Source organism: Pseudophryne corroboree, chromosome 5 (genome assembly GCF_028390025.1).
Source record: "Pseudophryne corroboree isolate aPseCor3 chromosome 5, aPseCor3.hap2, whole genome shotgun sequence".
NCBI classification, from domain to species: Eukaryota; Metazoa; Chordata; class Amphibia; order Anura; family Myobatrachidae; genus Pseudophryne; species Pseudophryne corroboree.
The window spans coordinates 263,918,202-263,939,491 of NC_086448.1; the positions used below are offsets into that span (position 1 = coordinate 263,918,202).

Consider the following 21,290-nt stretch of genomic DNA (forward strand, 5'->3'; position numbering starts at 1 on the left):
CTTATTAACTCCCCCCCCATGAAGGAGGGATGAGGAAAAAAAGCGTGGGACTCCCCCTATGTCACGAAAACCAGCACCAGGCACAACCAGCAAGGGGGGATAATGCCATAGCAGGAGGGACACTCAGTGTGGTCCCCATGCCATCACATTATCCACCCCTAAACTGGACAGCCCAGGGCTTGGAATTCCTCAGAAAGTGGGGACACCCAAAAAATATAATGGGGTCCCCCCTCCTGAACAACAACCAGCACTGGGCTGATAGCCCAGTGCTATGCCCCGCACCCCTGGTGGCGTGGGTGCGGGGTTCATGGCAGGATAATATTGTTCTTTACAGGTGCCCTACAGGTCTCAACAAGCCTGCCGGCACTTGGAGAACCACAAGTGCCAGCATGCCCGAACATTAAGGGCCCGCTGGCACCCGTAGTCCGCCTGTAAAGAAAATATTAAAATAAAAACACCACACCATACTGTATGTTTTAATATTTTATTGTGCTGCACCTTCTCCTGGGGGCGGCGGCCTTTCAGCTCTTTTGCATGGCTGACGCCCATCCAGGAAATCCCCCCGGCATCTTCTGCCTTAAGGAGCTCTTCACTGCTCCTCCTCCGCTGTCGGACCGACGCCGCTGCCTCACGCTGACTTATATAAGTCAGCCAGAGGGGGCGGGGCGCTGATACTGCGAGCCGTGATTGGCTCGCTGTGGCCATCTTGAATTTTAAAAATTACGCTGAGGTGTAATTTTTTAAATGGGTACCCGCTGCCGAACTCTGCAAAATGGCTAGCAATCACAGGATCCACCCGGTGCCAGGCCTGCCGCCAGCCGCGCTATGTCGGCCGGCTCCCGCCGTCACGAACCCGTCGTGTCCCACCCCATATACGCTCGCTACCCAGAGATTCCAGCACTGAATCCAGGCGGATCCTGCACTGGATCCGCTAGGCCAATCACATCTCCTGGACTGACAGGGACGTGCTTTCATGTGAGTGAATGCACGCTCCTATCATTGAGGCACCTGTACTGGTGCTGCTTTTACATACATTTTCAATGGGCTCTTACAGCCCGTAGCTTGGCCTCGCCCCTGCCCGCCCCTTCACTGGCTGAACTTTACTATTGCCAGCGGGAGGCACCTCTCCCGCTACCTCCCACCCTGCTATGCTGCATCACCACCACAGGGGTGATGATTAGCATAAAACGAAGATATCTATAACACAGACTCTGTTATAAATATCTACTTTATATCTAACCAATTTGTAGTGCACATGTTATATCTGCCCCCCCTCCCTATAGTGCACATGGTATTGCCCATCTGCTAACAAATTTGCTGCTACGATCAGGTCTGAATTAGGCCCTCTGTACGTACACACAGTGGAATGCATGCGCTGGAGGAGGTTTTAGGAATTTTCGTTCATGTAAAGTAGTAAAATATTGTTCAGCTCTTTGAATATCAGCAATTTGTCCATACTTTAGACTTAGAAGCCTGACTGACTTTACTGCAGAGGCATTTGGCAAAACTACTCTGAACTTCAATGAATTATGTTTTTGTTCTTTCAGTCAGAAGGTATCAGAAATGAGTAGCCTGAGGAAATGAGTCATTTTTCTGCATACATATGAATTATCAGTGAGAACGGGGAACTACTGTACAATTGGTAACACTGTATTTCTAAAAGACTCTCCTGGGAAGCCTAAACAGACAGGTCAATATTTTAATAAGACACAAGCAGGGCTGTATTCACCATACAGGAAAACTAACATAAACTAATATTATATTATGAATTATATATACATTGTTTTCCTTTTACATTTATTTTTTTTTTTTTTTGCTGCTTAGCCCCAGCAAATCATTTTCCAGTAATATATCTGGACGAAAATGTGTCTGCTAGGACCTAGGGCAGCACCAACTTCAGAGGCCAAAGTTGGCACAATTTCAGGAGATTCAAAACTTTTGCCAACTGCAGCCACAAAATGACAGATATAAGAGCATCCACTGCTTACAAATGGTCTGACTGTAATGACCACATCAGCATTTAGCAACAAGGCATGTCTGCTCCAATACAGGCCCTCATTCCGAGTTGTTCGCTCGTTCTTTTTCATCGCATCGCAGTGAAAATCCGCTTAGTACGCATGCGCAAAGTTCGCACTGCGACTGCGCCAAGTAACTTTACTATGAAGAAAGTATTTTTACTCACGGCTTTTTCTTCGCTCCGGCGATCGTAATGTGATTGACAGGAAATGGGTGTTACTGGGCGGAAACACGGCGTTTCAGGGGCGTGTGGCTGAAAACGCTACCGTTTCCGGAAAAAACGCAGGAGTGGCCGGAGAAACGGTGGGAGTGCCTGGGCGAACGCTGGGTGTGTTTGTGACGTCAACCAGGAACGACAAGCACTGAACTGATCGCACAGGCAGAGTAAGTCTGGAGCTACTCAGAAACTGCTAAGTAGTTAGTAATCGCAATATTGCGAATACATCGGTCGCAATTTTAAGAAGCTAAGATTCACTCCCAGTAGGCGGCGGCTTAGCGTGTGTAACTCTGCTAAATTCGCCTTGCGACCGATCAACTCGGAATGAGGGCCACAATGTAGCCATTACTGCACATGCCGGACAGTTTGCAACTGTGCTTAACATAAGACATCACCTTCAATATTTGAAAGGATCATATATCTACACTACAGACAGTACTGACAGTATAAATGGGAGGCCGATCCTCAATCAGAAGTGGCAAACAGGGACACATATGGCAGCAGGCAAGACACATGGTGCAGGCATGGATAACACCTACTAGAGACGTGTAACACAGCATCCAGTGAACCATGATTAAAATTGTTACATTAATGTACGAAGCTGTGTGTGATAATATGCCCAAAATAGTTTTTCCGTGCAGCTTGGGGCACTAAAAAAGTATAATTAAATGGAAAAAATAGGGTATTATGAAAAAGAAAATTGCAAAAGAAAAAGCATCTACTCAATGTGCAATACATAAGCAGGTCCAGAGCACAAAGCAGGACACCATACCTCCCAACTGTCCCGAGTTTGGCAGGACAGTCCCATTTTTCTGAGATTGTACCGCTGTCTCACCCGCGGGTCACAGTGTCCCGCGTTTGGGGGGCAGTTGGGAGACCCCCTCTTACTCGCTGCTCTGCTTGGCAGCGGTGAATAGACGCTGTGTGCATGTGCGCAGCGTCTGTTCACTGAGAGAGAGTGACAGGGGACATGCCAACAGCTCACAGAGCGCGGGCCATGCCTCCACAGCGTCCAAAACAGTGCGTGGCCCACGATCGTGGCAACCTCCCCAAAGCCACGCTCCTGACCAGTGAGGCTACATCCCCTACCCGTGAGGCCCTGGCCCCCAATGTCGGCGTCCGCCGAAGGCATGGGACACCTACTTTGCAATGCGCTAGGTTGATGTACATTACTTACCTTACATTACTTACCTTATTTTCCTTAAAATAAAAGGATAATGCCTATCATACCGTTTAAATCAGAGTTTTGACCATATAAAGTATTTGAAAAATACAAAGAATATATGATAAATATCTTCTTTGTATTATTTTTATGGATTTTATAGTCAAATCGCTGGAGTAAAAAATCTATGGCAGTGCCTAACCTGCCTATCTTTTCTGCACATCTCTGATAATATCTCAACAAATTTCCAGCAGTATATACTGCTGCTCCTGTGTATAATGCCCACATGAACCCTTTGGCTCATAAATTGTGTGTAAATCTGGCTCGGTCCGGGTCCCCTCCTCTCCAGCAGGCAGCAGCAGTGTCTCGGTGCACTAGGTGGTGCAAAAGTCTCTGGGAAAATGGCCACCGCACCATTTTCCAGGAGACTTCTGCACCAGCTAGTACTCAGAGTCACTGTTGAAACTGCCGCGTAACTCCGTAGAGGTAAGTATTGAAAAAATAGGTGCAGGGTGTGTGGTGTGGGCCCCTCTGGACTCAGGGGCCTGTGTGCACCGCACACACTGAACCCATTAAAGATATGCCACTGTGGACTTAGTAACCAATCAGCTTCTAGCTGTTATTTATCTAGCACAGTCTATGAAATGACAGAATCTGATAGGGTGCTATGGGCGACTTCTATGTATTAATTATTATTATTATTATTATTATTATTATTATTATCATCATTATCATTACTATGTATCTCTATACAATGATTATAAAAAAACACCTAAAGTGAACATGTTTCTACATGTTGGATTTGCAGGCTACATCTACAGAAGCACAGAGCTAGTGAAAGGACGGAAAGCCGTCCTATCACTAGCTCTGTGCTTCTGTATCGCGCCATACACAGCCGGATCTGCGTCCATCTCCTCACATGCTAGGGGCCGCCCAGCACCAGTGCGGTGGGGTGAAGCAGGGCCTTTCCTGTCATACTAACGTGTCATTTTGATTGTATAAAGTATATGAAAAATACAATAATATGTTAGAAACATCTTATTTGTATTATTCTAATAATTTTTATAGCCAAAACTCTGGAGTAAAAAGTCTATGTCAGTGCTTATCTTTTCCTCACATCTCTGATCAAAACTCACCAAATTTCCAGAAATGTACACCTCTGCACCTGTGTATAATGCCCACATGAAGCCTTTGGCTCATATATTGTGTATAAATCTGGCTCTGGTGCTAGCCAGTGCCTCCTGATTCATTTAGCTCACCGCACATCCCAGCCAAGCACAGGGCAATGCCAGCCAGCATGTGTGATGGGCCGCAAGGAGAAGGGTTGCACGTGCGCACTGCGTCCAGTGTACACTACGTGCAGTGTGCAGACCGGATGGGCGCGCCCACTGCGTACGGATACGTGGCTGCGTCCATCTCTGAATCATCCCAATGTGGGAGTGCATTCCTTCTAAAAGTCTAGGGAAAACTACTAATATTTATCATTTTAGGGATTTGTTTTGTTGTTTCATGGCACATATATTTGTTGTTCACAAGCTTACCTCAATATCTTGGTCTAGTATTTGGTAGTCCTTAGGCGTGCTTGGCAGTATGGGCCACGTGAGGTTGGCAGTAGCAGATGGCAAAGAGCTGAAACTTTCATTTTTGAGATTTTCTGTAGAATGAGATTTTGGTCCGTGCCAGCCCAGGATGCTTTCTGAGAATGTAAGAATACATCAATGGCAAATGCAATTCTCATGTGATAGTACCATATTATAACATTCCTAATGAATATATGTAAAATAACTTGGAAAATATAGCCTAATGTTTGGTGAGTAATTATGTCCTCACTTATAATTGAAGTACAGTGGGTCTGGGACTCAAGGTCGACACCACTTAGGTCGACACCAATTGGTGGACACACCTTAGGTCGACACCTGAAATAGGTGGACATGGACAAAATGTCGACATGGAAAAAGGTCAACATAGGGGGTTTGTGTCGTTTTCTCCGTAATGTGACCGGGAACCCCAATTAGTGCACCGTGTCCCCTCGCATGGCTCGCTTCGGGCAAGGTGCCTCGCTGCGCTCGGCACAGGTTACCGTTCCCAATTGTAGTCCACATGGATTGTAATGTATGAAAAAGATCAAAAATGGGAAAATATGGGAAAAACTCATGCCGACCTTTTTCCAAGTTGACCTTGTCCATGTCGATCTATTTCAGGTGTCGACCAAGTGGTGTCGATCTAAGTGGTATCAACCTCATTGGTGTCGACCTAGAGTCCGGATGCCAAGCACAGTAATCTCAATCCTGTTATCCTAGTATTTTATGAGCTGTGACGTCACTTGTGCCTGAATGAGCCCTGATTATTTGAGCCCTGATACAGTATATCTGTGCAACGTAAGGATGTACATGAGCACTATATTGCTTAACTGGACATGGGAATAGCTTACATACATATGTGGAGTGGCACATATGCTGCACTTGCAGATACAGTATCTCCCAACATTTGAAAATACCAAATCGGATTATAGTAGGCTCTGCAGCCATTTTGCCCAAACACCTCCCTGATGCACCCATTTAATATTTACCTACTTTACATTTCTCCTCTCCAGGAGAAGTCCGGAGAGGGGACACTGAAGGGAACTTCAGGATGGGAAGGGGGGGGGGGGGGGGGGACTCTGCATCATAAAGCCTCCTAAAATGATGTGATTCGCGTAATTTTAGCCCCTCGCCTCCACACAGAGACAGGAAAGCCGGTGATTATCTCTGCATCCTGCCCGCTTTACTAGGGAGCAGGCAGGATATGGGAGATCTACCTGCTCTTCCAGGGGTGCGGGGGCTTCCCCAAAAATCGGAGTCCCCCACAACTTCCGGGAGAGTAGGCAACTATGACATTTTTCTTCTTCAAAAATCAGGATCATTGCAGATATGCTTGATAGCCCATGTGCTTGAAGAGTTGTGTTTTAAATGTACATTTTTTCACTACATAGCTATTGGTATAATCCTCCTATCTACTAGGCTAGTCAGTCACTGACAGTAGTAACTTCTGTCGAATTGTACTTATTTATAAGCAGTGAATCAGCAAAGTGTATGCACCATAGAAAACAACTTCTATGAATGGTACTATCTCCTTCGATCCAGAATTCATCTTCCCACCGTACAGTATGGTCTGTTAAAGTAACAGCTTCTAATAGAGCAGTGACTAGACATTTTGGTGCCCTGTGCCAGAAAAAGCATTGGTGCTCCCTTCCCCCTTATTTTACATAAGGCCACACAATAGTAGCAGCTCAAATTACACCACACAGTAGTGCAGTCTTATTTCTGTTACACTGCACAGTAGTCCCCCTTATTCATGTTACAGTACATCACACAGTAGTGCAGTCTTATTTCTGTTACACTGCACAGTAGTCCCCCTTATTCATGTTACAGTACATCACACAGTAGTGCAGTCTTATTTCTGTTACACTGCACAGTAGTGCCCCTTATTCATGTTACAGTACATCACACAGTAGTGCAATCTTATTTCTGTTACACTGCACAGTAGTGCCCCTTATTCATGTTACAGTACATCACACAGTAGTGCAATCTTATTTCTGTTACACTGCACAGTAGTGCCCCTTATTCATGTTACAGTACATCACACAGTAGTGCAATCTTATTTCTGTTACACTGCACAGTAGTCCCCCTTATTCATGTTACAGTACATCACACAGTAGTGCAGTCTTATTTCTGTTACACTGCACAGTAGTCCCCCTTATTCATGTTACAGTACACCACACAGTAGTGCAATCTTATTTCTATTACACTGCACAGTAGTGCCCCTTATTCATGTTACAGTACATCACACAGTAGTGCAATCTTATTTCTATTACACTGCACAGTAGTGCCCCTTATTCATGTTACAGTACATCACACAGTAGTGCAGTCTTATTTCTGTTACACTGCACAGTAGTGCCCCTTATTCGTGTTACAGTACATCACACAGTAGTGCAATCTTATTTCTATTACACTGCACAGTAGTGCCCCTTATTCATGTTACAGTACATCACACAGTAGTGCAATCTTATTTCTATTACACTGCACAGTAGTGCCCCTTATTCATGTTACAGTACATCACACAGTAGTGCAGTCTTATTTCTGTTACACTGCACAGTAGTGCCCCTTATTCATGTTACAGTACATCACACAGTAGTGCCGCTTATTTCTATTACACTGCACAGTAGTCCCCCTTATTCATGTTACAGTACATCACACAGTAGTGCAATCTTATTTCTGTTACACTGCACAGTAGTCCCCCTTATTTATGTTACAGTACATCACACAGTAGTGCAGTCTTATTTCTGTTACACTGCACAGTAGTGCCCCTTATTCATGTTACAGTACATCACACAGTAGTGCCGCTTATTTCTATTACACTGCACAGTAGTCCCCCTTATTCATGTTACAGTACATCACACAGTAGTGCAGTCTTATTTCTGTTACACTGCACAGTAGTGCCCCTTATTCATGTTACAGTACATCACACAGTAGTGCCGCTTATTTCTATTACACTGCACAGTAGTCCCCCTTATTCATGTTACAGTACATCACACAGTAGTGCAATCTTATTTCTATTACACTGCACAGTAGTCCCCCTTATTCATGTTACAGTACATCACACAGTAGTGCAGTCTTATTTCTGTTACACTGCACAGTAGTGCCCCTTATTCATGTTACAGTACATCACACAGTAGTGCCGCTTATTTCTATTACACTGCACAGTAGTCCCCCTTATTCATGTTACAGTACATCACACAGTAGTGCAGTCTTATTTCTGTTACACTGCACAGTAGTGCCCCTTATTCATGTTACAGTACATCACACAGTAGTGCAGTCTTATTTCTGTTACACTGCACAGTAGTCCCCCTTATTCATGTTACAGTACATCACACAGTAGTGCCGCTTATTTACGTTGCATCACACAGTAGACATTGCGCCACACAGTAGTACCTCTTATACACATTTTGACACACAGTAGAGCTCCTAATTCACATTGTGAAACAAAGTAGTACCCTTTAAACATGATGGGCCACACAGTAGAGACCCTTTTTCACATTATGCCACACTTTGATGCCACTTATTCATGTTATGATACACAGTAGTGCCTCTTAAAGCACATTATGTCACACAGTAAGGGCCCCTCACGCCTGTTACTAAGGAATAGACTGGGCCTCAGGTTATTGCTTACATAAAGGCACAGAAAGTGACCCGTGCCTAGTGTACCACAGGCCTGACTGCACCCATGGGCCTAATGTCTGACACTTGGTGGTCTGGGGGAGGGGGTGTAAATTACAGATGACTACCTACCGGTAAACTGGGTGATGCAGCAGTGGGTGTGCTTCATTTAGCTCCATGCTTCCCAGTTCTCTCTGGCCCTCATCTTATTTTTTCTTAATTTGTGCCACCTATCTTTCTTTACCGCACCATCTTTTGAAATAGCTGCTGCTGTTTATTGGCCGCCGGCCTGCCAGCCACAATTGGCTCGTGTCTGGCTCTAAATTTAAACTGAAACGGCTCAAATAGAGATCATAGTGGCGGCACTCCTGCACTCTATGTGACGGCACAGGCCACACTGTCCTAATTACGGCACTGGCTTCTAATACAGAATAACATTGCATTCTTATAGGACAAAAATACAGTAGGCAATCTGTACTGTGAGTCAGTCTGCCTATAATTCCAGAAAACTTCCCAGAGCTTGTATCCTACGCCAGAACATTTGCAAATGTTGAAAGAAAATATCAACATCTTAACACATTTACATTACATGACAGTTACACAAGCACCAGCATTTCTCACCTGTCATCACAGTCTTGTTGTTCTGTCCAGCCTGGTATACACTCTGCTGTAGTAAGTGGAGGCATTCTCCAAGGCAGCTGAGGGTGGCAGCTGAGGTAGCTTTCAGCAATAACAAATCCTGGTCCAAGGCAGAAAGAGGGCCAGAGCCTGATAGAGATTCAATAGCATGCACCAGATTTTTCTGCTGTCCTTCCACCTCAGCCATGACCTGATTACACAGAAAAATAGGAACATTTACAGACACAACACTCATTATTTACTATTCACTCCAGACCACCAAGTTTACATTTTTATTTGAGAACATAGCAAGATTCTCATACTGCAGTAAACAGCAAGGTATCTCTCCTAGTCCATTGGCAAAATTAGCAAGTCCCTCTCCTCAAGCTCATGTGGGGGCTATTTATCAGAGCTCCCGACCACAATAATCATGCAGAAACAATTATTAATGCCATTATTCATCGGGATAGCTGCTATGTTGAAGAAAAAGGAAAATAGTATGTTTGGTACCACATACCGCAAACAGTGCCCACTGGGCCCCTCCAAAAGGCCCAGGACATACAGACTATTGGTCGTCATACAGTAGGTCGAACCTATATGATCGACCAACAAAAGGTCGACCTGGACAAAAGGTCAACACTAGAAAAGGTCGACAGGTTCAAAAGGTTAACAGGTTCATATGGTTGACATGACAATGGTCAACACACATATGGTCGACAGTTTTTATGTGTTTTTTTTAATGTTTTGACTTTTTCCTTCCTTGACTATTCAAGTCACAAATCATAACCTGTTATAAACTTGTGGAAAGCTAAGCGTGACATCGTGCCTAAAGCATGGCGAGCGAAGCGAGCCCGCAAGGGGACGTGTTTAAACAATTGGTGGTCCCAGATGCCAAAACTATCCACACTAAAACAAAATATGCAAAAAAGAAAAAGAAAAAAGTGTGTCGGCCATTGTCATATTGACCTTTTGACCATGTTGACCTTTTGTACCTGTGGACCTTTTCCAATGGCGACCTTTCCTAAGGTGACCTTTTGTCCATGTCCACTTAGGGGGTGAGTCAGAGGCTATCACTGCAACGGCAGCGATTGAACTCTAAAGGCTTTTGTGCGGGTGTACTGCGCGTGCGCACCCAGTAAGTCCTAGTGAGATACTAAAAGCATCTCACTGGTGCGATTGCCTCTGCCTGACTGAGAGACAGAGGCGGTCGTAGGGTGTGTGGGGGCGTATCAATGGCGTTAGAACGCCGTTGGTTGGGGCACGGTCCGGACAACACAGTTGTGTCCAGACCATCACACGCAGCCGCTGCGACCCAGAATGCGGCGGGTAGCTGCCTGTCAGTACAGCTAGGCTGTGCAGGCAGGGAGCTACTTGGCGGGTGCAAAAGCATTGCCGCCGTGCAATGCTTTCGCACCCGTGCGGGAAGGGGGGGGCAGGGCCTGACATGCGGGGCGGACTAGCCCTGTGCATGGTGTCCCCCCGTATGTCAGAGAAACTGATTGTAGATGTGATAAAGTTAGCACATAAACGATCAGCTCTGAATTACCCCCATAGTGCCTGGTGACCGAATGGGGTCAGCCTAATGACTGTACACCTAATGCATGTAGATCTTCTATACCACACTCCAGGCCCGGACCCTGATAATTAGTACCCACTCACCACATTCCCCCATATCAGTGCCCCAGCACTGAAATTAGCAGCAGCATCTGCAAAAAGACACTAAAATGTATTAGTAATGTATTCTTTTTCAGTGCCTGGCAACATTGATGATACAATGATACTACCTGTAAGCATTAAATTAAAACTGCTGAAAATAACTATTCCTAATAAAAGAAAATAAAGACTTTAACAGAACCAGAAATGAACAAATTAAGTGTGTAAAAACAATGGGACATGATGGAATATTGTCAGACACCACACGCATAGGATATAGCTGATTCTCCAGCATGTCTTCGTAAAGTAGCACTGATACTTCTCAACAAGATGAAAGCACTCATTAGTGAATCAAAGAGCAATCTTTCCTCTATCTTGCACCCAACCACTTTGATCGTGGGCCCATGCAAGCAACATGATTCAGCAGAATCAAGAGCTGGAAATGACTGTGATGAAAGGACGGTTGTGATCTGCGACCTCATTATTACAAGAGCACATTAGGAAAGCAGCCCCATGCTATGAGCTCCTGCAGAATGGACCTTAATAATGAGAAAAATGGGTGTTCCTAGACAAGGCTGCACTCATTGATAACATCAGGCCCCTACAGCTAATGAACATTGGCCCTCATTCCGAGTTGATCGCTCGCAAGGCGAATTTAGCAGAGTTGCTCACGCTAAGCCTACGCCTACTGGGAGTGTATCTTAGCTTCTTAAAATTGCGACCGATGTATTCGCAATATTGCGATTACAAACTACTTAGCAGTTTCAGAGTAGCTTCAGACTTACTCGGCATCTGCGATCAGTTCAGTGCTTGTCGTTCCTGTTTTGACGTCACAAACACACACAGCGTTCGCCCAGACACTACCCCGTTTCCCCGGCCACTCCTGCGTTTTTTCCGGAAACGGTAGCGTTTTTTCCCGCACGCCCATAAAACGGCCTGTTTCCGCCCAGTAACACCCATTTCCTGTCAATCACATTATGATCGCCGGAGCGATGAAAAAGCTGTGAGTAAAAATACTATCTCCATTGTAAAATTACTTGGCGCAGTCGCAGTGCGAATATTGCGCATGCGTACTAAGTGGAATTTCACTGCGATGCGATGAAAAATACAGAGCGAACGACTCGGAATGAGGGCCATTTCCCATTACTTTGCACCTTCATAGAACAACATCTCATTTGAAAGATTGTAAAACAATGTTGTGCAGCCTCAAAAGTTTTGGTTACCAATTATATGCTGCGCACTGACACTGTGTGTAACACTGCTTCACTTAAACATGTGAACTATGGGGGTCATTCAGACCTGATCGCACGCTAGGTTTTTTCGCTGCGCTGCGATCAGGTCAGAACTGCGCATGCGTATGCACCGCAATGCGCAGATGCGTTGCATAGGTACAAAGCAGTTCATTGATGTGCAATGGGTTTTACGAAGAATCCATTTGCACAACCGATCGCAAGGAGATTGACATGAAGAGGGCGTTTGTGGGTGGCAACTGACCGTTTTCTGGGAGGGGTTGGAAAAACGCACGCGTGTCCAAGCGTTTGCAGGGCGGGTGTCTGACGTCAATTCCGGTCCCGGACACGCTGAAGTGATCGTAGCGGCTGAGTAAGTCCTGGGCTACTCAGAAACTGCAAAAGATCTCTTTGTACCACTCGGCTGCACATGCGATCGCTCACTTGCACAGCTAAAATATACTCCCCTGTAGGCGGCAACTATCTGATCGCAGCACTGCAAAAAACTGCTAGAAAGCGATCAGGTCTGAATGACCACCTATGTCACTGAGGTTTGAAGCAGATATCCTATAGAATGTAAAGGGGCCTACACACGGTGCAATATTAACTACCGATATGTACTATACAGTCCAGATCGGTAGAATACATAGTGCATATGGCACCGTATGTAAACACCTTGCGATACCGATGCGCGGTCCCGCAGGATCGGCATCACAAGGAAAAATAGACTGTGCAGGCAGGCTAATATTGACTATGGGGGTCATTCCGAGTTGTTCGCTCATTATTTTTTTCTCGCAACAGAGCGATTAGTCGCTAATGCGCATGCGCAATGTCCGCAGTGCGACTGCGCCAAGTAAATTTGCTATGCAGTTAGGTATTTTACTCATGGCATTACGAGGTTTTTTCTTTGTTCTGGTGATCGTAATGTGATTGACAGGAAGTGGGTGTTTCTGGGCGGAAACTGTCCGTTTTATGGGTGTGTGCGAAAAAACGCTACCGTTTCAGGGAAAAACGCGGGAGTGGCTGGAGAAACGGAGGAGTGTCTGGCCGAACGCTGGGTGTGTTTGTGACGTCTAACCAGGAACGACAAGCACTGAACTGATCGCAGAGTAAGTCTCGAGCTACTCAGAAACTGCACAGAGAAGTCTTTTCGCAATATTGCGAATCTTTCGTTCGCAATTTTGATAAGCTAAGATTCACTCCCAGTAGGCGGCGGCTTAGCGTGTGCAAAGCTGCTAAAAGCGAACAACTCGGAATGACCCCCTATGTCGGAGGTTCATGCCTCTGAGCAGTTCAAGGAAAATCATATAGTCAATATCGTCCATAGCCTAAATCACACCGTATGTATCCAGCATACGCTTGTGAGAAGGGCCCTCTTACCTCTGTCTGGTTTTTTTTATTACATTATTCCCAATTGTAAAGTGCAATGGCTCTATAATAACATCCTAATAATAACTATACCCCTAAAAACAGAACGAAAAGAAAGATAAGATAAACATATAGTGAGGTGCCCAGGACTGTACACAATATTCCAGGTGTGGCCGTACCAATAATTTATACAGTGGCAGGATTACACTCTTATCCCTTGTCTCCATTCCCCGTTTTATGCATGCTAACACCTTATTTGCTTTTGTTGCTGCATTTTGACATTGCGTTCTGCTACTAAGTCTATTATCGATGAGCACACCCAAATCTTTTTCAACTTCCGTTATCCCTACATTTTCCCCATTTAATTTATAGGCTGACTGATTGCTCTTAGTCCCAAAATGCATAACTTGAAATTTTTCTATATTGAACCTCATTCTCCATTTGTCTGCCCAGACCTCCAGTCTAGATAAGTATTTATGTAGATACTCAACATCCTTGTCTGAATTAATTACTCTACACAGTTTAGTATCATCACAAAAACTGACACTGTGCTTTCCAGGCCCATTCCTAGGTCATTAATGAATATGTTAAACAGCAGTGTATTCCACTAAGCACTGAGGCCTATTCAGAGAACATCCCATTAACCACCACTCGCTGTTCCCTGTTGTACAGCCAATTACTCACCCAAGTACAAATAGTGTTTCCTACCCCAAGCTCTCTTAATTTGAAAATAAGTCTCTTATGTGGGACTTTGTCAAAGGCCTTAGCAAAGTCCAAAAAGTATGCTAGCCCTTATTATACCTTCCAGTATTTTCCCAACTATAGTTGTCAAACTTACTGGTATATAGTTACCGGGATGAGTTTTAATTCCCTTTTTTAAATATTGGGACTACCTCTGCTATATTGCAGTCCTTCGGTATCAATCCTGATGTAATTGACTTACTGAAAATCAAATATAGGGACCTTGATAGCTCTGAGTTAAGTTCCATAAGAACCCTGGGGTGAAGTCCATCCGACCCAGGAGATTTATTTATCTTGATTTTACTTTGTCTCTCCCAGACTACTTCCTCGCTTAACCAAGTACTTAGCAACGGGTCGTTATCATAGCTTATGTTGTGCACTACTCCCGACAACTGGTCCTCTCTCATGAATACTGATGAAAAGAATTAATTCAATAAATCAGCTTTTTCCGTATATCATTAATCAAGACATCCAACTCGCCCTTTAATGGTCCAATATTCTCCTTTTTTTAACCTTTTACTGTTTATATACTTAAAGAACTTTTTGGGGTTTTACTCTTCTTGGTGATTTGTTTTTAGTTTTCTATTTTAGCTGCTCTGATTTCTTTTTTGCATTTTTTGTTACATTCTTCGTAGTTCTGGACTGATTCCGCCTTCCCGTCAGACTTAAATGCTTTGAAAGCACGCCTCTTTTAATCATTTGTTTCTTGACCTTCTTTTTAAGTCACATTGGTTTGACTTTACTACTCCTGTTTTTTGTTGACCTTGGGAATGAACAAATGAGTGTACTTATTGAGTAAAGTTGTAAAAACATTCCACATTTCAGCCGTATTTTTACTATGAAATACAATTTCCCAATTGATGTCTTTCATTGCTTGATTCTGCAAGTTGAAATTAGCTTTCCGAAAGTTAAAAGTCTTAGTTAGACCCTTATAGTGTTGTTTTTTAAAGCTGATATCGAATGTGATCATATTATGATCGCTATTTCCCAAGGTCTCCCCTACTTTAGTATTTGATATTATCTCCACATTATTATACCCCTTTTACACCAACCAGCATATAATACGGGTTATTGCACATGAACGCACAAAACCCATGTTGCTGGTTGGTGTAAAAGGGTCGAGTTGGAATAATCCAGGTCGAGTGACCCGGTATTCTAACTCAGGTAACTTGCAGAGTTGAACACGGGTTCAACCCGGCAAGCTGTGCTGTGTAAACAGAAGCTGGGTCGATGCACCCTGGCTACGCGTTTCTAGGTGTAAAAGGGGTATAAGTTAGTACTAGGTCCAGTATAGTCCTAAGTCTAGTTGGTTCCTCGATTACCTGGGACAAGTAATAATCTTTTAGCATGTTTAAGAACCTGTTACCCCTAGCTGTATTTACTGTTTCGGTGTTCCAATTTATGTCCGGGTAATTAAAGTCCCCTATGATAATGACCTCCCCGATTCCTGCAGCTTTTTCGATTTAGTGGGGAGAGGTTTGGTTAGCCTATAGAATGGAGACAGGGATGGGGTTTCAGGGTCATTTCTCAACTTATATAGGCAGCCATTTTATGGAGATTTTCCTAGTCCCTCTCTTGTTTTGTTTGGGTTACTTGGTGTTGACTTTTGTTGTGGTGGGAAAGAACGGTTGCAGTCGCCAGCTGTCTTTGGAATTTGCGGTGGTCTCCACTCCAATACATGGCTTAGGCTAATTCTACCCTACTAGATGGGCCTCATGTTGTGTCATTGGGGTGGGAGGTGGATACCTTGGGCGTGGTAATGGGCTGACAGTCTGCCTCCAATTTAGAAGATCGGTATGTGAGCAGTTGGTGATCTTTCATCATGGGGCCATTCTTTCTGTGAAACCATACTTTGTCTGTCTTTCTTTCTTCTACTATTAGTTAGTTCAGGTATATTTTTAAATAGTTTAAATTAGCTTAACACCTTGCCTGGCACTAACGTATGGTATACGACAACAGCCAGTAGTGTGTTACCTGACCAGGTTGTATACATCCGGCACTACCCCCTGCTTCCTCCGTCTGTTATGGAGGAAAATGACCTCCTCCTGCTGTGGCCCCCTGAGAATCGGTATCACTCCCGAAATCACGCCCCAGAATGCTGTGCAAGCGGCACACTGATCAGTCCCACCTGACCCACGCTCTGCTGTGCACTGCTATAAGGTGAGGGGGTGGGACTACGTGTGTGCGTGTGTGGGGAAAAGGGTAGTATCATGGGTCATCTTTTGGCACTGGCGGTTGGTAGGGGGCAGGGATTGCTGCCCAACAAAAATGTTTTTTTTGACTGGAGGGAGTAGTGGATATAGTTAAAATAATAAATGAAATGTATAGTGACACATGGGGAAGGGGGGGGGGGGGGCAATAAACAGTGATCGCCCGTTGACATGGGGAGAGGGTGGTGGCTGGGAGACTGGGATCTATTACTACTAGGAGGTGGGGCTTGATAAAGCTGGAGAGCTTTTTCCACAGGGAAGGGGGGGTTATATTTTATGGGGATGGGACGTAATTTTATAATCGGGGCCTATGGACACAAGGGGTGGGGTGCAAAAGTCTACTAGACAGGCTCAGATCTTACTTTGGATGTAAGAACAGTAGTAACTAGTACGTGAGACTAATGTGACTGTACAGTTGGTACTGACAGAGTATCACAAGGCATTTCAGTGGAATGCAAGCAAGTATGCTAACCATAACAAATAGATCTGACAATTAAATGTGACCAGGTTTTCTACCAGCTCTTTAAAGTTAAGTGTTGGGCTAACGATTACAGAAAACTTCTTCTTTTCCATGCTGTACATCTCTGGTGCACAATCTGTTTCCAATTATTGATTTTAATTAGCAAAACAGGGACAACCTACAAATTGCCTATCTTACTTCATGCAGCTATTTTCCTGTGGAGGAAGGACCAAGAGATGCAGTCTTCATGTCTCTCTAATGCTCTGATCTCAGACGTCATAACTGTCCTATGTTGTAGTTGTGTACAGCCAGTCACAAGTCACAGAAGTCAGCTCTGACTCAGTTGCACCTTTACAAAAATTAAAATGAAGTATTATTCTGTATTTTACGGTCATGCAGAGCTTAATACAATTAAGATAAAGCTGAGAAAAGGTCGAGGCACAGGGCATGAAGGAACTGGGGACGCCTGTTTCCTATCCTAGATTTATGGATTTGTCCTGCCATCTATGGAATGCAATCACCCTCTTAAGGTGAGTACACACTAGACAATGTGCTCTATGAGCGATGTCGCCTAGTGTGTTCCCTTCTCTGCCGGGGCAGTAGTCGGTAGTGCAAACACAATGTGTGATATGCAAATGATATCGCTCAGTGACATCACGCCGCGGGCCGCGCATCGACTCATCGTTCGGTAGCGTACACTCTAGATGATATGGTAAACAACGACGCTCAGGAAGGGGAAAATGAGCGATGTCGTTTACACATTCAGCAAGCATGTATGCTCCTTTATACAACAAAATCGTATCAACGTTTACATTTATTTCCACTTCAATATTCAAATAGGAGGTAACTAGTGGAATTATGCTTACACTACACATCTTAACAGCTGGTATGCTGGATGGTTCAGCAACAGCTGTAGAGCATAAGGCTAAACTATTTTTATTACCAGTACTGTGTCATTACAGCTGTAATTTAATACCATTTAAATACACAACAAGATGCATACATATATGTGATTAGCAGGTCATATGCAACCCACAGAATAGAAGCACCTGCTAATTTACAACAAAATAGAAAGCATTTAATTACATATTTGCAAATTCAATTTTTCCCACCTAATAAGAAAATACTAATTAAGCACACAGCATTATATGTGAGTGTCATTCTATTACTGAAAGAGTATGATTTTCTATTATTGTACTAGCAAGAAAATTCCTACTCTGCATTGTCTAATCCACTGTAAATAACCAATCACTAAGAAAGGATAAGCAATTGAATTAACGTTACATAGTCATTATTCTGGAGTCATTAGAAAAAAACGTAAATACTGTAACACTGTTATGATCAAACAGATTTTTTTTTATATAATATATGGTATACGATTTCATTGTATTATTGTTGGATTGTAAAAGAGGAATGTTCAGAGTCTGTATAATATAGGAATATGGGGGTCATTCCGAGTTGATCGCTAGCTGCTGTTGTTCGCAGCGCAGCGATCAGGCTAAAAATGGGCATTTCTGCGCATGCGTATGGGCCGCAATGGGCACGCGCGTCGTACGGGTACAAAGCCCGTTGTGGTTGTGCACAGGTTGTAGCAAAGTTTTCAGTCGCACTGACGGTCGCAAGAAGATTGACAGGAAGGGGCGTTTCTGGGTGTCAACTGACCGTTTTCAGGGAGTGTTTGCAAAAACGCAGGCATGTCTGAAAAAACACAGCTGTGTCTGAAAAAACGCAGGCGTGTCTGAAAAAATGCAGGCGTGGCTGAGCGTTCTCTGGGCGGGTGTATGACGTCAAATCCGGACATGAATAGGCTGATCGCAAGCACTGAGTAGGTTCAGAGCTACTCTGAAACTGCACAAACTGGTTTTGCAGAGCTCGGCTGCACAAGCGTTCGCACTTCTGCTAAGCTAAAATACACTCCCCAGTGGGCAGCGGCATAGCGTTTGCACAGCTGCTAAAACTAGCTAGCGAGCGATCAACTCAGAATGACCCCCATTGGTCCCTATTTAGCAAGAGGACTGTCTGTAGCATATAGGGGTATATTCAATTACCGTCGAAACTGCCGTCTTGTCGGAAAGACGGCAGTTTCGACTTTTTCAGGTCGGAAGGGGAATTCATCTTGTCGTAAAGCACGTGGATCGGTGGAATAGCTGCCGATCCACGTGCTTCTGTTGGAAACGAGGCCAAATCTGACAAGTTTTGGCCCTGTTTCTGACCAGCTCAATCCGACTTTAAAAAAAGTCGGATTGAGATGAGGGAGCTGAGAGGAGGAGAGACAGGGGAGAGCCGCGGGGAGACGGGGAGAGCTGCAGCTACAGCACAGTATATGCAGGAGGATGTATCACAGCTGCCGTGAGGTCTGACGGCAGTGCCACATCCTCCTACAACGCCGCTGTAGCGCTGCTCTCCCCCGTCTCCCCGCGGCTCTCCCTCGTCTCCACCACCCCCCGTCTCCTCCTCTCGGCTCCCTCATCTCAATTCGACTTTTTTTAAAGTCGAATTGAAAAGGCCATTGAATAGCCCTTGTCGGATCCATTCCGACAAATGCATGTCGGAATGGATCCGACTTTAATTGAATATACCCCTAAGGCTGAAAACTTCTTTCTTGTGGCAATTTAACAAAATAATCACTGAAGCAGTGGAGCGATATGAGAATTTAGTATTTGTCAAATAGGCTTTCCCACACACAGGGCCTGATTAAGGGTTCCAGACACCCTAGGCCAATACAGAAGATAATACCGCTTAGAGTAAAACAAAAAAATAATAATAATCTATTGTGACGGCGCTGCGTCCCCCAGGATCCATCGCTCCAGGCTGCAGCCTGATCAGCCTATTGGTTAATCAGGCCCTGCCCACACAAGTGCACAGGAAAGCCTTGCAGACCATAGTAGTATTTTCGCCAGTAATAACACTTTCAAGCATTGGGTGAAATAAAGATATGTCCTACCCATGACAAAACTTCTGTTTTCATCGGAAATAGGAATTTCCGCCCACCATTACATCAGTTCCTTTTGTGCAGGCACTCTTGAGGGTATTCGTTGCCGGGTATGGGTCGTTGGGTCGAGTCAACTGACGAAGTCGAAAATATTACATACACACCACATGCAAACACCAAAGTGGTCTTTGTGTGTGCGCGTTTTCGCCGTGTGTACGCATACACGCATGCTACGTACACTGGTTCACGAGCCTTGCGTATTGGCGCGTGGTATGAGTATATACGGTAGCATACGCATTCGCACAGAAAAGCCACAAAGTCATATTCAGTATTCTATTTATATAGTGCATAATTTACACATAGTCTCCAAACACTTTTCCAGCAAGTTATATATACTCAAAAGATAGAACAAGAGAGTTATTCAGGGTTACAGGATGTGAGGGGATGGAGCAAGGTTAAGACTTAGTGTTTGGTATCCAGATGTGCAGTATTTTGAGATCTACATTCCGGGTGCTATTTGCAGTTTATAGCATGTTTCTGCGCATAGATATGCGCAGAATTGTAATATTCACAAACTACTGTAAATACTGTACTCTTGATATTAGGCGGGAACCCAGTGGCGAACACCTGCAAGTACACCTGGACCAAGCATCGGCCATTAATTTAAACCAACCTATGACCCCTCATGTACTGTAAATGACCTGCCCCTTGACCTATGAAAGAAGAGCTTACATTTCCCATTGTACTGTATTTGGACATATTGTATAAAGAGAGTCCTCCTGACCAGGCTCAGTCTATTCTCTGAAGGTCATCTTGCTAAGACTGACTGAGTCCTGGGTCCAGGAGCGCTTGCGAACAAACGTATGTATTATTGGTTGTAGCTCTTCTCTGTAATATTGTTGTATCTTTTATCTGTATCTTTTGACTAAATTCTGTTGATGCGTTAGACCACAACATTACATTTATCTACTGGTGTCGCATTCCATTCTTGTTTGATAAGATGTATTCAGCCACACGTGTCGCTGCATTGTGCGCATAGCGTGTCGGCGTATATACGTAACATGCATACATATCTTAGTTGTTATTTGCTGGCGTTTAGCGACTGCAGCGGCCCGAACCACAGTGTGATATGGTATTGCTTTTCCTTGTAAAATAATCGAACTTCTCACAACCAAGGTCGACATGCACTAGATCGACATGGGAATTAGATCGACATGTACTAGGTCGACAGGTGAAATGGTCGACATGAGTTATTGGACTTTTTTGGGTGTCGTTTACTGCGTAAAGTGACGGGGAACCCCATTTAGTGCACCGTGTCCCCTCGCATGGCTCGCTTCGCTCGCCATTCTTCAGGCAAGGTGCCGAGCAGGCTCCAATTGTAGTCCACGTGGATCGTCAAGTATGGAAAAATCCAAAAAATGAAGAAAAAAAATGTGAAAAACTAATTTCGACCTTTTGACCATATCGACCTAATGCATGTCAACCTTCA

General features: G+C 44.3%; 1 protein-coding gene across 5 annotated transcripts in view; it reads right to left on the bottom strand.

Annotated features, from left to right (window-relative positions):
* OSBPL10 (oxysterol binding protein like 10) overlaps nt 1–21,290 on the bottom strand; it is a 726,220-nt gene that overhangs the window by 281,404 nt on the left and 423,526 nt on the right. For 4 of the 5 annotated variants that reach the window (XM_063922285.1, XM_063922286.1, XM_063922284.1 and 1 more), the window contains 2 exons: nt 9,212–9,419; nt 4,937–5,091 (listed from right to left, as the gene is read on the bottom strand). The exons of the other annotated variant lie outside the window; for it this stretch is intronic. In XM_063922285.1, the coding sequence (XP_063778355.1) occupies nt 4,937–5,091; nt 9,212–9,419 (363 nt within the window). The remainder of the gene's footprint in view (nt 1–4,936; nt 5,092–9,211; nt 9,420–21,290) is intronic. 5 annotated transcript variants of the gene reach the window in all.